Raw genomic sequence first — 17,488 nt, 5'->3', positions numbered from 1 at the left:
CTCACCGCTGTTTTGCCTCAGAGGGGGCGCTATCAGAAGGTCCCCAAACCTTGGGAGACCTGGCACCCTTCTTACATGGAGTCAGAGGAGAAGGAAGGGGAGGAGACCAGCTGTGCCCTAGAGACCCCCACAACTCCCACCATACTACCTGCCCCTAGGACAGTGGCAGAGCCCCCACCTCATGCTATTGTCAATCATTGCTCCAGTGGCAGATCCAGCGGCAGATGATCAGGAATATTAGGGAACCAGCGGCTGTGGCTGCGCCCTGCCTAGTTTGCTTAGCGGTAGTGCCAGCGCTGACTAGGAGGATGCTAAAAAAAAAAAAAAGAAAAATGATATTCAACCACATCCAAGGGGAAGGTGTTGGAGAGCCAACAAGTAGTCAAGTAGTCACAGACCGGAATTAAAGGTCTCAAATTCTGCATTTATGGCAATTGTAAAGGAATTTTTACACGCCTCGCACCCGAGCGCCTTCCCGGTGAACTGTGATTCATCCCCACTGCGGCACGTAAAGCACATCACAAAAGGGAGACAACAAAAGTAAAAAAAAAAAAGCATAGACATAAAACAAAAGTGTGTGAATAATTAGAGCGCTGAAGTGTAAAGAACGTTATTTTCCTATCCTCATAACAATGGAAGGAGTGACGGGGACGTTAAACACGAGCGCCGGGGAAAATAAAAATACCTCTCCTTTCACGGTGGATTCCACTTTTAAAACCAACAGACATCAACCCGACTTCTGAGGAGCCGTAAAATAAAATAATATGTTTTTTTTTTGTTTTCTGGCTCCGGATTATGGCTATTATTGGTGTATTTTTCATCTCTCCTGACAGCGACAGACAAAAGGATTCGGCTGGGGGGGGGGGGAATAACATCAAAGGGTTTTCTTTGACACAGAAGAAGTAGATTTGAGGATGCATTAGGATAAATGTAAAAATAAAATAAAAAATAAAATAAAAGGGCACAAGACGCAAGCTGGAATTCTCTGACTGGCGGACGCAGTGAAGTTGAGGAAGCATCAGTATGGGGCCAAGTAAGAGGTACTTTTTTTCTCAGTAGCCCTTTTCCGTATTCTGGAAAAAAAATGGTTGATCCTGATGCTCCCTATCGCCCCCTTCTGTCCATGTCCCTAATTCAGCTAGGGGTTTTGCAGAGCTGTGGTGGCATCTCTGCACATGCTCAGTTTTCAGTGATTTTCTATGCTGAGCATTTCCTCCCTATCCCATGTGAGCAGCCCATGTGACTATGAAGTTACAAATGGGGGCGTGTACACAGTGCTAAATGATAGGACACTCCCTCCCTCCTCCTCCATGCCCACTAACCAGCTAAACACAATGGGGGGGGCGAGAAATTACATGTAGATTGATGGAGGCTTCGCCTCCCTGTTCTAAGACACAGGCTGGAGGGGCGTGGCACAATGACCGTGTTATTGACAAAAATAATAAAGATTATATATAGGGATGCACCAATACCAATTTTTTTTACAATGAGTACCGATACTTTTTTTTTTTTTAGTACTCGCCGATACCAATTACCGATACCTACCGCAACTGTTTTGTTTTCACTTCAGCTGTCAGCAATGGTACAAAGCACTGAAAATGTATTTATAAATTAAATAAATTGTTTTTTTTTTTTATTTGGCGCTTTTTCAATGTAAATGTTTAAATATATGTTAATATATATGTGTAAAAATATTCACTAACAAAGCAAACAAAAAAAAAGTTTTAATTGTTTATCGTTTATTTAAAAAGCAGCAAAATAATAATTAAATGGAAGAGAATAGGGAGTTAATTAAGGCTGATTAGAGTAAATTAAGGGTTAATAAGGGGCTAAACAGAGAAACATTTGCTCATCCCTTGCAGATCTGCAGAGGAAGAAACAGAAAGATACAAAAAGAAACAATGTTTCTTTTTATTTTAGTGTTTCAGTGGCTGAGCAATGTTGTTAATAAACATTGCCAGGTGCTTTTTTTTTGTTTTTTCACAGCTCCAATTACCGGACTTCTTTAAGACTTCTGCTGTCAACAGGGGAGACCCCACTGACAGCTCACAGAACCCGAGCGTGAAAGTATCGGTTTCAGGTATCGGTGCATTTGCACGAGTAACGATACTTGTGAAAATACTCCGTATCGGCACCGATACTGATATCGGTGCAAGCCTAATTACATATTTATATGATGATTTAAAACAATTTATTGAAATGGTTTAGAAGAGCAGAAAGATATATTGGTGGGCTCAAGACTTTATAGGCACCTATAAAGTCTTGAGCCCACCAATATATCTTTCTGCTCTTCTAAACTATTGTATATAAGACGTGGCACCTGTAACTTATCCCGTATCCGCATGACCACTATGCGATGATACGATTTTAATCTAATAAATTTATTGAAATGTATTATTTATTTTTACTCTGTATCCCAATGGCTGTTTTTTTTTTTTTTTAACATTTGACCAGCAGCAGAGAACTAGAAGTTCCTTCTACTTATGTTTCCCCGCAGACAGGCTGGGAGAGAGCCGGGTCATGTGACAGCTGGATATCCAATAGGAAAAAGGTACTTTTTTTTCATTAAAATAATTACAGTGCCGTCATCCACATAGAGAAATAGAAGGGAGAATGGAAATTATATATGTGTGTGTTTAGTACCACTTTAAACTCGTTCACACCTGAGCAATGCTGCAGCCTCGCTTTTTTTTTTTTTTTTTTTTTTTTGCGCATCATTCGATTGGGCCTCCTTCTGCTCCAAAAATGTGCATCAAGCCAAGTGCATTTTGCGACAAGCATTGTTCGAGCATTTTCTGGGGTGGAAAAATGCACAACCGCTACCCACATTTTGAGTGCCATTAAGAAATAGGTGATACCAACTGCACTCCACCTCTTATCTTGGCCAGCGGTCTCCAATGTGGTGCCAGCAGCAGGACAGAAGAGATCTTCAGGACATTGTGAAGCAATACACCGGGCATAATAGTATAGGGCTGCTTTCACAGTGATGTGCTGCGGCTTACCCACACTGCAGAAAGTGCACCGCACCTGCAGGATATAATAGAAGTGCCCATCAGTGCCACCTATTAATGCCCATCAGTGCCACCTATCAGTGTCGCCTCATCAGTGCACATCAGGGTCGCCTCATCAGTGCAGCCTATCAATGCCCATCAATGCAGCCTATCAGTGCCCATTATTGTCGCCTCATCAGTGCCGCCCCATCAATGCAGCCTATCAGTGCCCATCAGTGCCACCTCACCAGAGCCCATCAGTGTCGCCTCATCAGTGCAGCCTATCAGTGCCCATCAGTGCCACCTATTAGTGCCCATCAGTGTCGCCTCATCAGTGCCCATCAGGGCCGCCTCATCATTGCAGCCTATCAGTGCCCATCAATGCAGCCTATTAGTGCTCATCAGTGTCGCACCATCAGTGCTGCCTATCAGTGCCCATCAATGCAGCCTATTAGTGCCCATCAGTGTCGCCCCATCAGTGCAGCCTATCAGTGCCCATCAGTGCTGCCTATCAGTGCCCATCAATGCAGCCTATTAGTGCCCATCAGTGTCGCCTCATCAGTGCCGCCTATCAGTGCCCATCAGTGCAGCCTATCAGTGCTCATCAGTGCCACCTATCAGTGCCCATCAGTGCAGCCTATCAGTGCCCATCAGTGCAGCCTATCAGTGCCCATCAGTGCAGTCTCATCAGTGCCCATCAGTGAAGGAGAAAAATTACGTTTACAAAATTTTATAACAAAACTATGAAAACATTTTTTTTTTTTAATATTTGTCCTTTTTTCGTTTAATTAGCAAAAGATAAAAGAAAACCACCAAAGAAAGCTCTATTTGTGTGATAAAAAATGTTATATGGGCACAGTGTTGTAAGGCTGTGCAAAGTGTGACAGCACTGAAAGCTGAACATTGGCGGGGGGGGGGGGGGGGGGAGTGTCCGGTAGGGAAGAGGTTAATTCCAGCTGCAGCATGTGTACACCTTGCTAAATGGGGGTGGGGATTGGGGGAGGTAAAACTGCAACCCCCTCCCCCAACTTTATGTGTGAATGAGCCCTAAGCCTCGGTTCACACCAGAGGCGGCACGACTTGCAGGTCGCCTCACCGAGGCGACCTGCACACGACTGCCGGGGCGACTTGCAAGACGACTTCTGTATAGAAGTCTATGCAAGTCGCCCATAAAGTAGTACAGGAACCTTTCTTCTAAGTCGGAGCGACTTGCGTCGCTCCGATTAGAACGGTTCCATTGTACAGAACGGGAGGCGACTTGTCAGGCGGCTAGGTCGCCTGACAAGTCGCCCCCGTCCCTGCCAAATGCAACCAACGGCTCATTCACAAGTCCAGCAGGTCCTGCTACTCCTCTGAGAAGCAATCCGAGTATGTTTGACGGGTGGTGAGGAGGCGATATGTTGCCGCCTTCACCACCTGATTTAAACCCATGGTTACATGAGATTGTGATACGGTAGTACGGCAATTAGAGGTTTATATCGGGTGTGAGGAGGTGACATAGTGCCCGGAGATCTTTGACTTCTCCCGTGTTGGTCCGGTGGATTTCCACCTCTATAGAGTTGCCTATCTCTGCCCTACGGGGATCTTCAGGTAATGAAAGGAATGTCTGCGGTTTATTCACATTGCTGAACGCATTAGAAACTGCAGATCTCCCATAGCGATGAACTATAAACATCCAATTGCCGAGTTAATAATTAAACGGGACGGCTAAAGGGAGAAAAGATTTGCATCTGATATTATAACAGAGTCTTCTCACCGGCGCTTTCCAGAGATACCTGAAGGTGAACCTTACACCCGAGTCATGAAGACAATAAAATATAAATATATATATAATAAATAATATATAATAAAATGACTAATGTGATCTCACTGATACCGGGGCCTGACCTGCTTGGCTTCTGTGTCGTACAGCGTGCAGACTTAAAGGGTGACTCCACATTCATGGGAAAAATTAATAGCAAAAAAATAAATAAATAATGATCCAGCGTATTCAATTGCAACACAAGCCATACTGTGATTGGATGTTATTAAAACCACTTCCATACCAGGCCAATTCTGGCACTCCTCTCTTACATATAAAAATCATAATTCTTTGCTAGAAAATTACTCAGAACCCCCAAACATTATATATATATTTTTTTTATCAGAGACCCTAGGGAATAAAATGGTGATCATTGCAACTTTTTATGTCACATGGTATTTGTGCAGAAATTTTTCAGACGCGTTTTTTTGGGGGGGTTTCATGAATTTAAAAAAAAAAAGTTAGCCCAATTTTTTGTATAATGTGAAAGATGATGTTACGCCGAGTAAATAGATACCTAACACGTCACGCTTTACAATTGTATTACACTCGTGGAATGGCGCCAAACTTTGGTACTTAAAAATCTCCATAGGCGATGCATTAAAAATGTTTACAGGTTACCAGTTTAGAGTACAGAGAAGATCTTGCTCTAGAAGTATCGCTCTCGCTCTGACGTTTGTGGCGATACCTCACATGAGTGGTTTGAATGCCGTCTACTTATGTGGGCGCAACGTACCTATGCGCTCGCTTCTGCGTGCGAGCACAGAGGGATGGGGGCGCTTTAATTTTTTTTTTTTTTATTATTGTTTATTTTATTTTTTTATTTTTTACACTTTCGCTTTATTTTTTTAATCACTTTTATTCCTATTACAAGGATAGTAAACATACCTTGTAATAGGAATAGGACATGACAGGTCCTCTTTATGGAGAGATGTGGGATCTGTAAGTCCAAGAACACAGCCACCAGAATTTATAGGATTGTGTCCTCTCTGATCTGGCATCTCAGTCCAGGAAATAAATGCTGACCCTGGATGAAGCCTGAACAAAGATGGCGCCGTCATTTTGAAAAGAAAATCAGATGAAGGTTTTGTCGAGGAGTGTATTGTGATCTCTGTGAAAGGTAATAAATACTTGAAAGTGTTAAACTGACTCCTTAATGTCATTGTCAAAGTTCCTCTTAATTCCGTCTTCATGAGGAATGGGTACAATATAGCCATAGACTGATAGGAAGGGTCCCTCAGTTTTAGAAGAAGGGTTCTGCTGCACCGGTACAAAGGGGTCCTTCCTCCCAGTCTCTGTCTATGTTGTAACAACTATGCCCCTAGAATCTAAAAATGTTGTAACCTGGTGGAGGACAGGGTAACTGCCCCATTTTATTATGGTTGACAAAGCCCCGGATGGAAGAATGTGCATAGCTGGTTATTGTATGCACACAGCCATCACCTGCGGGTGTCTGAATATCCAACCAGTGACTGCATCTGATTGGTAGAAGATGCTGTTCAACCAAGATTTTTCCACATGGCTCCCTGCCTGGACCTGACTACTCCCTCGCCTGCTGCCTGCTGCTATCCCTGCCTGGACCTGACTACTCCCTCGCCTAATGCTGCCCCTGCCTGGACCTGACTACTCCCTCGCCTAATGCTGCCCCTGCCTGGACCTGACTAATCCCTAGCCTGCTGCTGCCCCTGCCTGGACCTGACTAATCCCTCGCCTAATGCTGCCCCTGCCTGGACCTGACTAATCCCTAGCCTGCTGCTGCCCCTGCCTGGACCTGACTAATCCCTCGCCTAATGCTGCCCCTGCCTGGACCTGACTAATCCCTCGCCTAATGCTGCCCCTGCCTGGACATGACTACTCCCTCGCCTAATGCTGCCCCTGCCTGGACCTGACTAATCCCTAGCCTGCTGCTATCCCTGCCTGGACCTGACTACTCCCTCGCCTAATGCTGCCCCTGCCTGGACCTGACTAATCCCTAGCCTGCTGCTATCCCTGCCTGGACCTGACTACTCCCTCGCCTAATGCTGCCCCTGCCTGGACATGACTACTCCCTCGCCTAATGCTGCCCCTGCCTGGACCTGACTAATCCCTAGCCTGCTGCTATCCCTGCCTGGACCTGACTACTCCCTCGCCTAATGCTGCCCCTGCCTGGACATGACTACTCCCTCGCCTAATGCTGCCCCTGCCTGGACATGACTACTCCCTCGCCTAATGCTGCTATCCCTGCCTGGACCTGACTAATCCCTAGCCTGCTGCTATCCCAGCCTGGACCTGACTACTCCCTCGCCTAATGCTGCACTGCCTGGACATGACTACTCCCTCGCCTAATGCTGCCCCTGCCTGGACCTGACTAATCCCTAGCCTGCTGCCTGCCTTGACCTGTCTGAACCCGATTTATCCCTCCCCTGCTGCCTGCATTGACCCCTGCCTGGACCTGATTAATTTCTCACTTGCCTCTACCCAACTGAACAAGAGTGCTCCCTCCCCTGCGCCTGCCTTGACTCCTGCCTAGACAGACTGCCACCTCTCCTGCCGCCTGCCTCAGCTGCTGCCTGGACTGACTACTATCTTCCCTGCCACCTGCCTCCTGTATTGCATGGACTGACTGCTACCTCCCCCGCCACCTTCCCTGGACCTGACTTATGCCTTACCTGCCACCTATCTCAACACGTCTGCCTGCCTTGACCCCTGCCCTGAAGCTGACTAATCCCTCATCTGCTTCTACCAGACTGAACCAAAATGCTCTTTCCCCTGCGCCTGCCTTAACTCATGCCTGGACTGACTGCTACCTCCCCTGCCGCCTGCCCTGAAGCTGACTAATCCCTTGCCTGCTGCCTATCTCAACATGTCTGAACCTGATTTATCCCTCCCCTGCTGCCTGCCTTGACCTGTCTGAACTTGATTTATCCCTCCCCTGCTGCCTGCATTGACCTCTGCCTGGACCCGACTAAACTCTCACTTGCCTCTACCCAACTGAACAAGAGTGCTCCCTCCCCCTGCGCCTGCCTTGACTCCTGCCTAGACAGACTGCCACCTCCCCTGCCACCTGCTTCAACTCCTGCCTGGACTGACTGCTACCTCTCCTGCCGCCTGCCTTAACTGCTGCCTGGACTGGCTACTATCTTCACTGAAACCTGCCTCCAGTACTGCATATACTGACTGAACCTGACTTATCCTTCACCTGCCGCCTATCTCAACGCATCTGAACCTAATTTATCTGCCCCCTGTCACCTGCCTTGACCCCTGCCTGGACCTGACTAATCCCTCGCCTGCTTCTACCCGACTGAACCAAAGTGCACCTTCCCCTGCGCCTGCCTCGACTCATGCCTGGACTGACTGCTACCTCCCCTGCCTCCTGCCCTGAAGCTGACTAATCCCTTGCCTGCTGCCTATCTCAACATGTCTGAACCTGATTTATCCCTCCCCTGCTGCCTGCCTTGACCCCTGTCTGGAGCTGACTAATCCCTCACTTGCCTCTACCCGACTGAACAAGAGTGCTCCCTTCCCTGCACCTGCCTCGACGCCTGCCTGGAATGACTGCTGCCTTCCCTGAACCTGATTATTCCCTCACCTGCCGCCTGTATTGACGCATCCGAACCTGATTTACCCCTCCCCTGTCACCTGCCTTGACCCCTGTCTGGACCTGACTAATCCCTCGCTTGCTTCTACCCGACTGAACCAGAGTGCTCCTTACCCTTAGCCTGCCTCGACTCCTGCCTGGACCTGTCTAAGCCCTCGCCTGCCACTTGCCTCTACCTAACTGCTCCCTCCCCTGCCTCAATATTTCATTCAAAGTTGGTTGAGCCGGGTGGTGTTGATAGAGGCACCACAGTTCAACTTTTGGCTGATTGATTCTGATTGGAGCCATGTTTGGCAGGTTTTACTCTTTCATGGCCTAACCTCCCAGTTTTGTACCATGCACACAAAAGAGGAGAATGCTTTAAGGCCTCAATAGTTAGCCGTTAGATAGGCCTAGTTTTCCTTGACTGGGGGGCCACAGATGGGATGTACAGCCGGTCATAGAAATGAATGGCTGTATGCCCCTTTAATTCGTTTGCTTTACCAGCACATGTATGTATGTGTGTCTAATTTCCCACTTCTGCATTCGGTAAAATGCATTGTATGCACATGTATGGGTAAACACTGATGCACAGTAGTGTTGTGTCAGGACCCAGATCTGGACCTGCAACCTCTGTTGTGCCTGGCAATATCTCTTCTTGCTGAGCCACCTGAGATGCTGGACAGCTCTCTAGACAATTCTTTGGACAATCTTGTCTTGAACCTTATTTATGGTGAACCTTGAAATCTTTGCTCCTCCCAGTCACTCTTGTCACTCCTGTTGCCATTCGTATCTTTGCTACCGCTCGCTACCACTTGTTACTGACCTTTGGCTTGTTCCTCAACTACGCTTCCACTTGATTCCAAACTGCAACCACTTCTTATCAACCTTTGGCTTGTTCCTCAACTACGCTTCCACTTGATCCCTACCTGCAACCATTTGTTACTGACCTTTGGCTTGTTCCTTGACTACACTTCCACATGACCTTAACCTGCAACCACTTGTTACTGACCTTTGGTTTGTTCCTCAACTACACTTCTGCTTGATCTCAACGTGCAACCACTTGTTACCGACCTTTGGCTTGTTCCTCAACTACACTTCCGCTTGATCCCAACCTGCAACCACTTTTTACCGACCTTTGGCTTGTTCCTCAACTACACTTCCGCTTGATCCCAACCTGCAACCACTTGTTAACAACCTTAGCTTGTTTACTGACTATGTTTCTACTTCTGCTATATCTGCTACTGAACCCTGGCTTGCTCACCTCCTGGTGGGGTGATTCTGAGAACTGCTCTGGCGAACACCACTTAGTGCTTAGACCCTGCACCTCAGGTGAACCCATGTCATCCTCCAGGGTGACCTGCTTGTATACTTATCCAGCTGGTCAGTTGAAGCCTCTTTACTGCTATAGTTACTGGTCTTCGAGCCTGACATCTGACAGCGACACTAACACAAGCACAGAGGTGCGCAGCCATTCACTTCTATGGCAGCCTGCCCACTCCACCTATGGCTTCCCAGCCACGGGAAAACAAGACAACTTTCACACAAGGCATATTTTATGCCTAAGTACGTCTGTGTTCATGAGGCCTAAAAGGGCAGGGCATAAATCCAACACATCAAGCCCCCCACCCATGCCCCCATCATGAGAGAATTGCACTTAATGCTTTCACTTTTAATTTCTTTTCATGGTTATTTCTTCTAGAAAGTAGAAGCAATAATAAAAACTCTGGGGGAAAACCCAAAATGCAGCAACAAGGTTTCCAGTGAAAAGACCAATGTCTGCTTTTTATTTTTGGATACACGGGTTCTTAGACAATGTAATGAAGGGACTTACAAAGACACACCCCAACGATCATCCCACAATCTCTCACCCAGTAACATTAGATCAATGTGGCTGTTTTGGTGTATAGATTTAGAAAGGCTGATCCAAGTGGACAGCATGGAGGATCGTTAAAAGATGTCCCCATGGCCTCATTTTCTTAACAACATATAAAGGATACCGGACATTAAGACAGTAATGCCTAGCAATATATTAAAGGATTGGCAACTCTAAAAGTGACATTTTTATTATAAGTAGAGCCTGTTGTGCTGAGTCAGGCCCTGGCCTCCTATATGGATACTCCAAGAGCGGGATCTCCCTGAAGAAATCCCCGACTCCTGGCCACCTGGGACTTTTGGGTTTCCCCACCCAACTCTGTTACATTCTTCATAATACAAAAATGAAAGTCCAGCAGGGATGGTCGAAGTCTCTCGTAATGGGCACAGCAGGTGTGCAGATCAGTGGCGGTGCGCAGGAGTGCCGCCCCCTCCCCCCCCCTCTCCTGCACCGCTCTAATCACCATAGATAGATTCATGCATTGCATGCTGCTGACACCCCCTATTCAGGTGCCCGGCCCATTTTTGGGAGCTGGGCATCTAAATTACACCGACGGGGGTGTTTTTTGAAAGCACCTGCTTAGAGCCATAGGCTTTAATAGGTGCCCAAAAAATGTGCGAAGCGGGCGCACCGCTGTGCGTTCGCTTCTCACTCAGCTGTATGTTAGCAAAGTGAAGGAATTCGCTTTGCTAACACTGAACCGCCTCTCAGCCAATCAGGTTGCTGGGTTTGTGTTACCTGTCACCTGATTGGCTGAATTGACAGGCGCTGTGATTGGACGCCAATCATAGCAGAGGACGAGAGGAGCGGGTGGAAGAAGACATCGGGTCGGGGAAGAAATGGAGGACACCGGACACCGCCTGCCGCCATCACCCGCTGCCCACCTGAGACAAGTTAAGTGCCGGGCAGACGGCGGGGGGCACAGTGGCGGCACTTGGGGCACAGTGGCAGCACTTGGGGCACAGTGGTAACATTTGGGGCACAGTGGCAGCATTTAATGGACACAGTGGCTGCATTTGATGGGCACAGTGGCTGCATTTGATGGGCACAGTGGCTACGTTTGATACAGTGGCAGCGTTTGATGGGCACAGTGAGGCTGCAATTGATGGGGGTTTTTTTCCCAGAATTTTTCAGGTTGTTTGCGCCCCCCCAAAAATTTTGAGCACCAACCACCACTGGTGCAGATCTGGGAACTCAGTGCAGGGATTCCACCAAATACTCTCTTGCCTCCCACCTGCCTCGACCCCTGCATGGACCTGACTAATCCCTCCCTGGCTGCTTGCCTTGACCACTGCCTGGACCTGACTACTCCTGTGCCTGCCGCAACCCCTTCATGAACCTGATTAATCCCTCACTTGCTGCCTGCCTTGACCCCTGCCTGAACCTGGCTACTCCCTTGCCTGCCACAATCCTGCATGGACCTGACTAATACCTCACTTGCTGCCTTTCGGGACACCTGCCTGGACCTGACTTATCCCTCACCTGCCACATGCCTCGATCCCTGCCTGAACCTGGCTACTCCCTTTCCTGCTGTAACCTCTAAATGGACCTGACCAATCCCTCACTTGCTGCCTGCCTCGATCACTGTCTGGATCTGGCTACTCCTGTGCCTACTGCAACCCCTGCATGGGCCTGACCAATCCCTCACTTACTGTCTTCCTCAACTTCTGCCTGGACCTGACTACTCCTTCGCTTGTCGCCTGACTCTACCCCTGCCTGAACCTGAATAATCCCTTGCCTGCCACCTGCCTGGACCCCTGCCTAGACCTGACTACTCCCTCCTCTGCTGCCTGCGTCGACCCATCTGAAACTGACTGCTCCTTTGCATGCTACTTGCCTGTACCCCTGCCTGGACCTGACTACTCCCTTGCCTGCCTCGAGTCCTGATTGGACCAGAACACCCCTGATCTTCATCCCGTTTCAGCCACCCCCTTGGTGAGGCAATCCTGAGGGCCATGACCCGGTGTCAGCTAAGAAAACCGGGACCACTGGCCTTTGTCCACCATCAGGAGCTCTGGTGAAGTCCAGCTACCATTTGGACTCAGATAATCCCACTTTATCTGTTGGGGGGGGGGGCACTGTAACATAACCCAAAATGAAACAAAAAAACTTAACTAGAGTTAGGCTTTAACCTATTTGTTATCTTTTCCCACCACCGTAAACTATAAAAACTCCCACCAATAAAGACACATGAAGGTCAATGCCTGCAGATGGCCCGAGGTCACCATTTCTCGTGAACTTGCCCCATAGAGATGTAACCAGCACCGTCGTCGTAAAAAAAACACAGAAACGATTATCTTTGGACCGCTCCTTCTCCTTTAAGAGAAAATCGGCGGTAAGGAAATAGAGAAACAGCATCCATTCTAATCCTTATAAACGAAGACAACTCGATCTTTTTGGACTCGGAGTCAGGGGTCATTGGATTTAAGTAACTTGTCTCAGCTCAGCCATCATCTCGTCAATAAATGAAAATGTTTCGTTCTTTCATGTGAGATAGGGAAAAGCAATTTAAAGCGCTGACCTCTTGCTCGGCGGTGAAATTGTATTCTTGCTGTGAATTGTACAGAGTGGCCGGCTCCTGAAAGTGATTTGTGACCGTGGTTGGAAGGAGGCCTCCTTTTTTTTTTATATTCTTTGTTTTTTTTTTTCTTGGATCAAGTGAAATCGTTCCCTCTGTCTGATGGTAAATACAATATTTATCTCTTGAATACTTTTTATGCAGGAGGTTTATTTTACACAACAGTCAGTTAAAGTCGCTTAAAGTGATGCGAGAGGAGGAGGGAGTTAAGGGTCACTCCGAACCTTCTTCTTAAAAATACCTTCTACATACACGGGGCTTCATCAGACAGGCTGGCCACACACCAGACGTCTAAAATTCCAACACTTGTATGGAAATTCTGAATTTGTTTTTTTTCGTGAGAGCATTCAATATTATCATCATGGACTTGATGGCTGAATGTGGCCCATTGCTCGCCTTTATCCAGTCCTTAGGGACGCTGACACCAAGGATGAGGCACTATTCCTAACATTAATACCAATGATGGGTCACTATTCTTCCCATTAATACCAATGATGGGTCACTATTCTTCCCATTACTACCAATGATGGGTCACTATTCTTCCCAATAATACCAATGATGGGTCACTATTCTTCCCAATAATACCAATGATGGGTCACTATTCCTCCCATTAATACCAATGATGGGTAACTATTCTTCCCATTAATACCAATGAAGGGTCACTATTCCTCCCATTAATACCAATGATGGGTCACTATTCTTCCCATTAATACCAATGATGGGTCACTATTCTTCCCATTAATACCAATGATGGGTCACTATTCTTCCCATTAATACCAATGATGGGTCACTATTCTTCCCATTAATACCAATGATGGGTCACTATTCCTCCCATTAATACCAATGATGGGTCACTATTCTTCCCATTAATACCAATGAAGGGTCACTATTCTTCCCAATGACACCAATGAGGGTTCACTACTCTTTCCACTGATACCAATGACGGGGCACTATTCCTCCCACTGACACTAATGAGGGGGCATTATTCCTCCACTGACATCAATAATGAGGCATTATTTCTCCCACTGACACCAATGAAAAAGCACCATTCCTTCCACTGACACCAATAATGAAGCACTATTCCTTGCACTAATACTAATGCTGGGGCATTCCTCCCACTGACACCAATGATGGAGCACTATTCCTTCCACTAATACCAACAATGAGGCACCATTCCTTCCACTGACTCCAATAAAGGGGACACTATTCCTCCCACTGACACCAATGACGGAGCACTATTCTTTCCATTGATGCCAACAATGAGGCACTAGTCCTTCCACTGACTCCAATGATGGGGCACTATTCTTTCCACTGACACCAACAATGGAGCAGTATTCCTCTCACTGACATCAATGATAGGGCACTAGTCTTTCCACTGACACCATCGATGGGGCACTATTCCTCCCACTGACACCAATAATGAGACACTATTCCTTCCACCAATACCAATGATGGGGCACTATTCTTTCCACTGACACCAATGATAGGGCACTATTTTTTCCCACTGATACCAATGATGGGGCACTATTCCTCCCACTGATACCAATGATGGGGCACTATTCCTCCCACTGACACCAATGATGGGGCACTATTCCTTCCACTGACACCAACAATGGGGTAGTATTCCTCTCACTGACATCAATGATAGGGCACTATTCCTTCCACTGACACCATCGATGGGGCACTATTCCTCCCACTGACACAAATAAAAAAAGCACCATTCTTTCCACTGACACCAATGATGGGGCACTATTCCTCCCACTGATACCAATGATGAGGCACTATTCTTTCCACTGACACACATAATGGGGCACTATTCCTCCCACTGATACCAATGATGAGGCACTATTCTTTCCACTGACACACATAATGGGGCACTATTCCTCCAATGATGGGGTACAATTCCTTCAACTAAAGCCGTACACACAAGCAGAATGTCTGACAGAAAAAGTCAGATGGAAGCTTTTCATCGACTATTCCAATCGTGTGTATACCTCATCTGACTTTTTTTACGAAAATTCTGACGGACCTAGAAATGGAACATGTTCTAAAAATTTCCGACGGAACCAATTCCTATTGGCAAAACCGCTCGTCTGTATGCTGTTCCGACTGACCAAAAACGACGCATGCTCTGAAGCATGTACGAGACGGAAGCTATTGGCTACTGGCTATTGAACTTCCTTTTTCTAGTCCCGTCGTACATGTTGTACGTCACCGCGTTCTGGACGGTCGGACTTTGGTGGGACTTTGGGTTGACCGTGTGTAGGCAAGACCGCTTGAACGGTATTCCGTCTAAATTCCGTCAGAGAAACCTTCAGAGTTTATTCCGACCGCAAAACCGGTCGTGTGTACGCGGCATAACACCGACTATAGGGCACAGTGGGGCACCATTTCTCACATTGACACCAAGGTCACTATAATAGAATACTATTGCTCCCACTGATGACAATATTGGGTACTATTCCTTCCACTGACACCAATGATGGGGCACTATTCCTTCCACTGACACCAACGATGGGGCACTATTCCTTCCACTGACACCAGCGATGGGGCACTATTCCTCCTACAGACACCAATGACCAACACTATTCCTCCTTCTACTGATCTACTGACCACAGGCACTATGTAATTCTGTTACTCCCCCAGATTCCGGGGAAATTTTCTACTTCAACTGGCCTTTGTCTGGCCCCCCTAAAAATGGAAGGACAGTCATTTGGCCCTTTGCGTAGAAATGTTGAAGACCACAGTCCTGGGGGGACAACGCTGCTCCTGCAGAGGCACAGACTGTGAGCGTTGTCACTGTGGACCTGGAAGTCCTTTACTGTTAGGAATTCAGGATGAAAAGAAATAAACAAAATGAATGCAATCAATGGAGGGTAAGCTACCCAACTTTGTTTTTTTTTTGGGGGGGGGGTTTACATACAATTTACAGGCATTTTATTTTTTGTTCATATTGTATCCAGTTTTGCTATAGAAGCAAAATAGTACTTACAGAATCCTTCGATTTTGTCTGCAGTCTTACTCCACGCCACCTGGAAGGTCTCCATTATGACCTGGATGGTCCTCCGCTCCGACTGAGACTTCTTGTAGTTAAATACGGTCATCACAGTGCCCAGTTCCAGGATCCTCTTGATGTGGTTCTTCTGGTACTCCGGGAGAGCCCGGAAATCGGCACTACTCCTACGAGGCATGGTGGTCTTCACTCTGCCCCAGCACCCTTTTCACCTTTCAAAACCGCTGCAAGAAAAAAAAAAAAATAAATTGTGTCATTTTGCAAACTTTGTATAAAATAAACTTAAAAACAGATCACACTTCCCTAGGCACATGGCAGCCCCCCAGGTAAAGCATATCTAAAGCCAAGACCTTCTTTGAATTTTGAATGGAGTAAGAAAATGTTAAAACATTTGTCATCTGCGTTGGGGAAATTTCCCTTCACTTCTTGCAGGCATAAGAGGAAGTGAATATGAGACTCCAAAGTGAGATAGATGCCCTCTTAGTTGTCGCTGAAACAAATGTCCCATTTGCACTCTGTAGGTAACGCACTCCTGAACCCTGCACTCTGTATCCTCCCGCATCCTCACACTCCGTGAATAGAGTGTGGACTCTGTATGTAGTGTAATCCTGAACTCTGCACTCTGTATGTAGTGTAATCCTGAACCCTGCACTCTGTACGTAGTGTAATCCTGAACTCTGCACTCTGTATGTAGTGTAATCCTGAACCCTGCACTCTGTACATAGCTCACCCCTGAAATTTGCACTCTGTAAGAAACGCACTCCTGAACCCTGCACTCTGTTTCCTCCTGCATCCTCACACTCCGTAAATAAGGGCACCCCTGGACTCCGTACGTAGTGTAATCCTGAACTCTGCACTCTGTATGTAGTGTAATCCTGAACTCTGCACTCTGTACATAGCTCACCCCTGAAATTTGCACTCTGTAGGTTACGCACTCCTGAACCCTGCACTCTGTATCCTCCTGCATCCTCACACTCCATGAATAGGGCACCCCTTGACTCTGTACGTAGTGTAATCCTGAACCCTGCACTCTGTAAATAGCTCACGCCCTAACTTGCACTCTGTAGGTAATGCACTCCTGAACCCTGCACTCTGTACATAACGCACTCCTGCACCCTGCACTTTGTACATAGTGTAATCCTGAACTCTGCACTCTGTATGTAGTGTAATCCTGAACCCTGCACTCTGTATGTAGTGTAATCCTGAACTCTGCACTCTGTATGTAGTGTAATCCTGAACCCTGCACTCTGTACATAGCTCACCCCTGAAATTTGCACTCTGTAGGAAACGCACTCCTGAACCCTGCACTCTGTTTCCTCCTGCATCCTCACACTCCGTAAATAAGGGCACCCCTGGACTCCGTACGTAGTGTAATCCTGAACTCTGCACTCTGTATGTAGTGTAATCCTGAACTCTGCACTCTGTACATAGCTCACCCCTGAAATTTGCACTCTGTAGGTTACGCACTCCTGAACCCTGCACTCTGTATCCTCCTGCATCCTCACACTCCATGAATAGGGCACCCCTTGACTCTGTACGTAGTGTAATCCTGAACCCTGCACTCTGTAAATAGCTCACGCCCTAACTTGCACTCTGTAGGTAATGCACTCCTGAACCCTGCACTCTGTACATAACGCACTCCTGCACCCTGCACTTTGTACATAGTGTAATCCT

At 47.1% G+C, this 17,488-nt stretch overlaps 1 protein-coding gene and 1 long non-coding RNA gene across 4 annotated transcripts in view; one reads left to right on the top strand and one right to left on the bottom strand.

Moving 5' to 3' along the window:
* PLCG2 (phospholipase C gamma 2) overlaps nt 1-17,488 on the bottom strand; it is a 201,715-nt gene that overhangs the window by 139,230 nt on the left and 44,997 nt on the right. For all 3 annotated transcript variants that reach the window (XM_073605904.1, XM_073605902.1, XM_073605903.1), the window contains exon 2: nt 15,794-16,038. In XM_073605904.1, the coding sequence (XP_073462005.1) occupies nt 15,794-15,992 (199 nt within the window). In that variant the 5' untranslated portion in view covers nt 15,993-16,038. The remainder of the gene's footprint in view (nt 1-15,793; nt 16,039-17,488) is intronic.
* LOC141112826 (uncharacterized) overlaps nt 2,456-17,488 on the top strand; it is a 71,764-nt gene continuing 56,731 nt past the window's right edge. Inside the window, exon 1 of the long non-coding RNA XR_012236650.1 lies at nt 2,456-2,551. This is a non-coding gene — a long non-coding RNA (uncharacterized lncRNA). The remainder of the gene's footprint in view (nt 2,552-17,488) is intronic.

Source organism: Aquarana catesbeiana, linkage group LG11 (genome assembly GCF_042186555.1).
Source record: "Aquarana catesbeiana isolate 2022-GZ linkage group LG11, ASM4218655v1, whole genome shotgun sequence".
Taxonomy (NCBI): Eukaryota; Metazoa; Chordata; class Amphibia; order Anura; family Ranidae; genus Aquarana; species Aquarana catesbeiana.
Note: the sequence above shows the minus strand (reverse complement) of the source record. Positions and strands in the feature narration are given on the sequence as shown.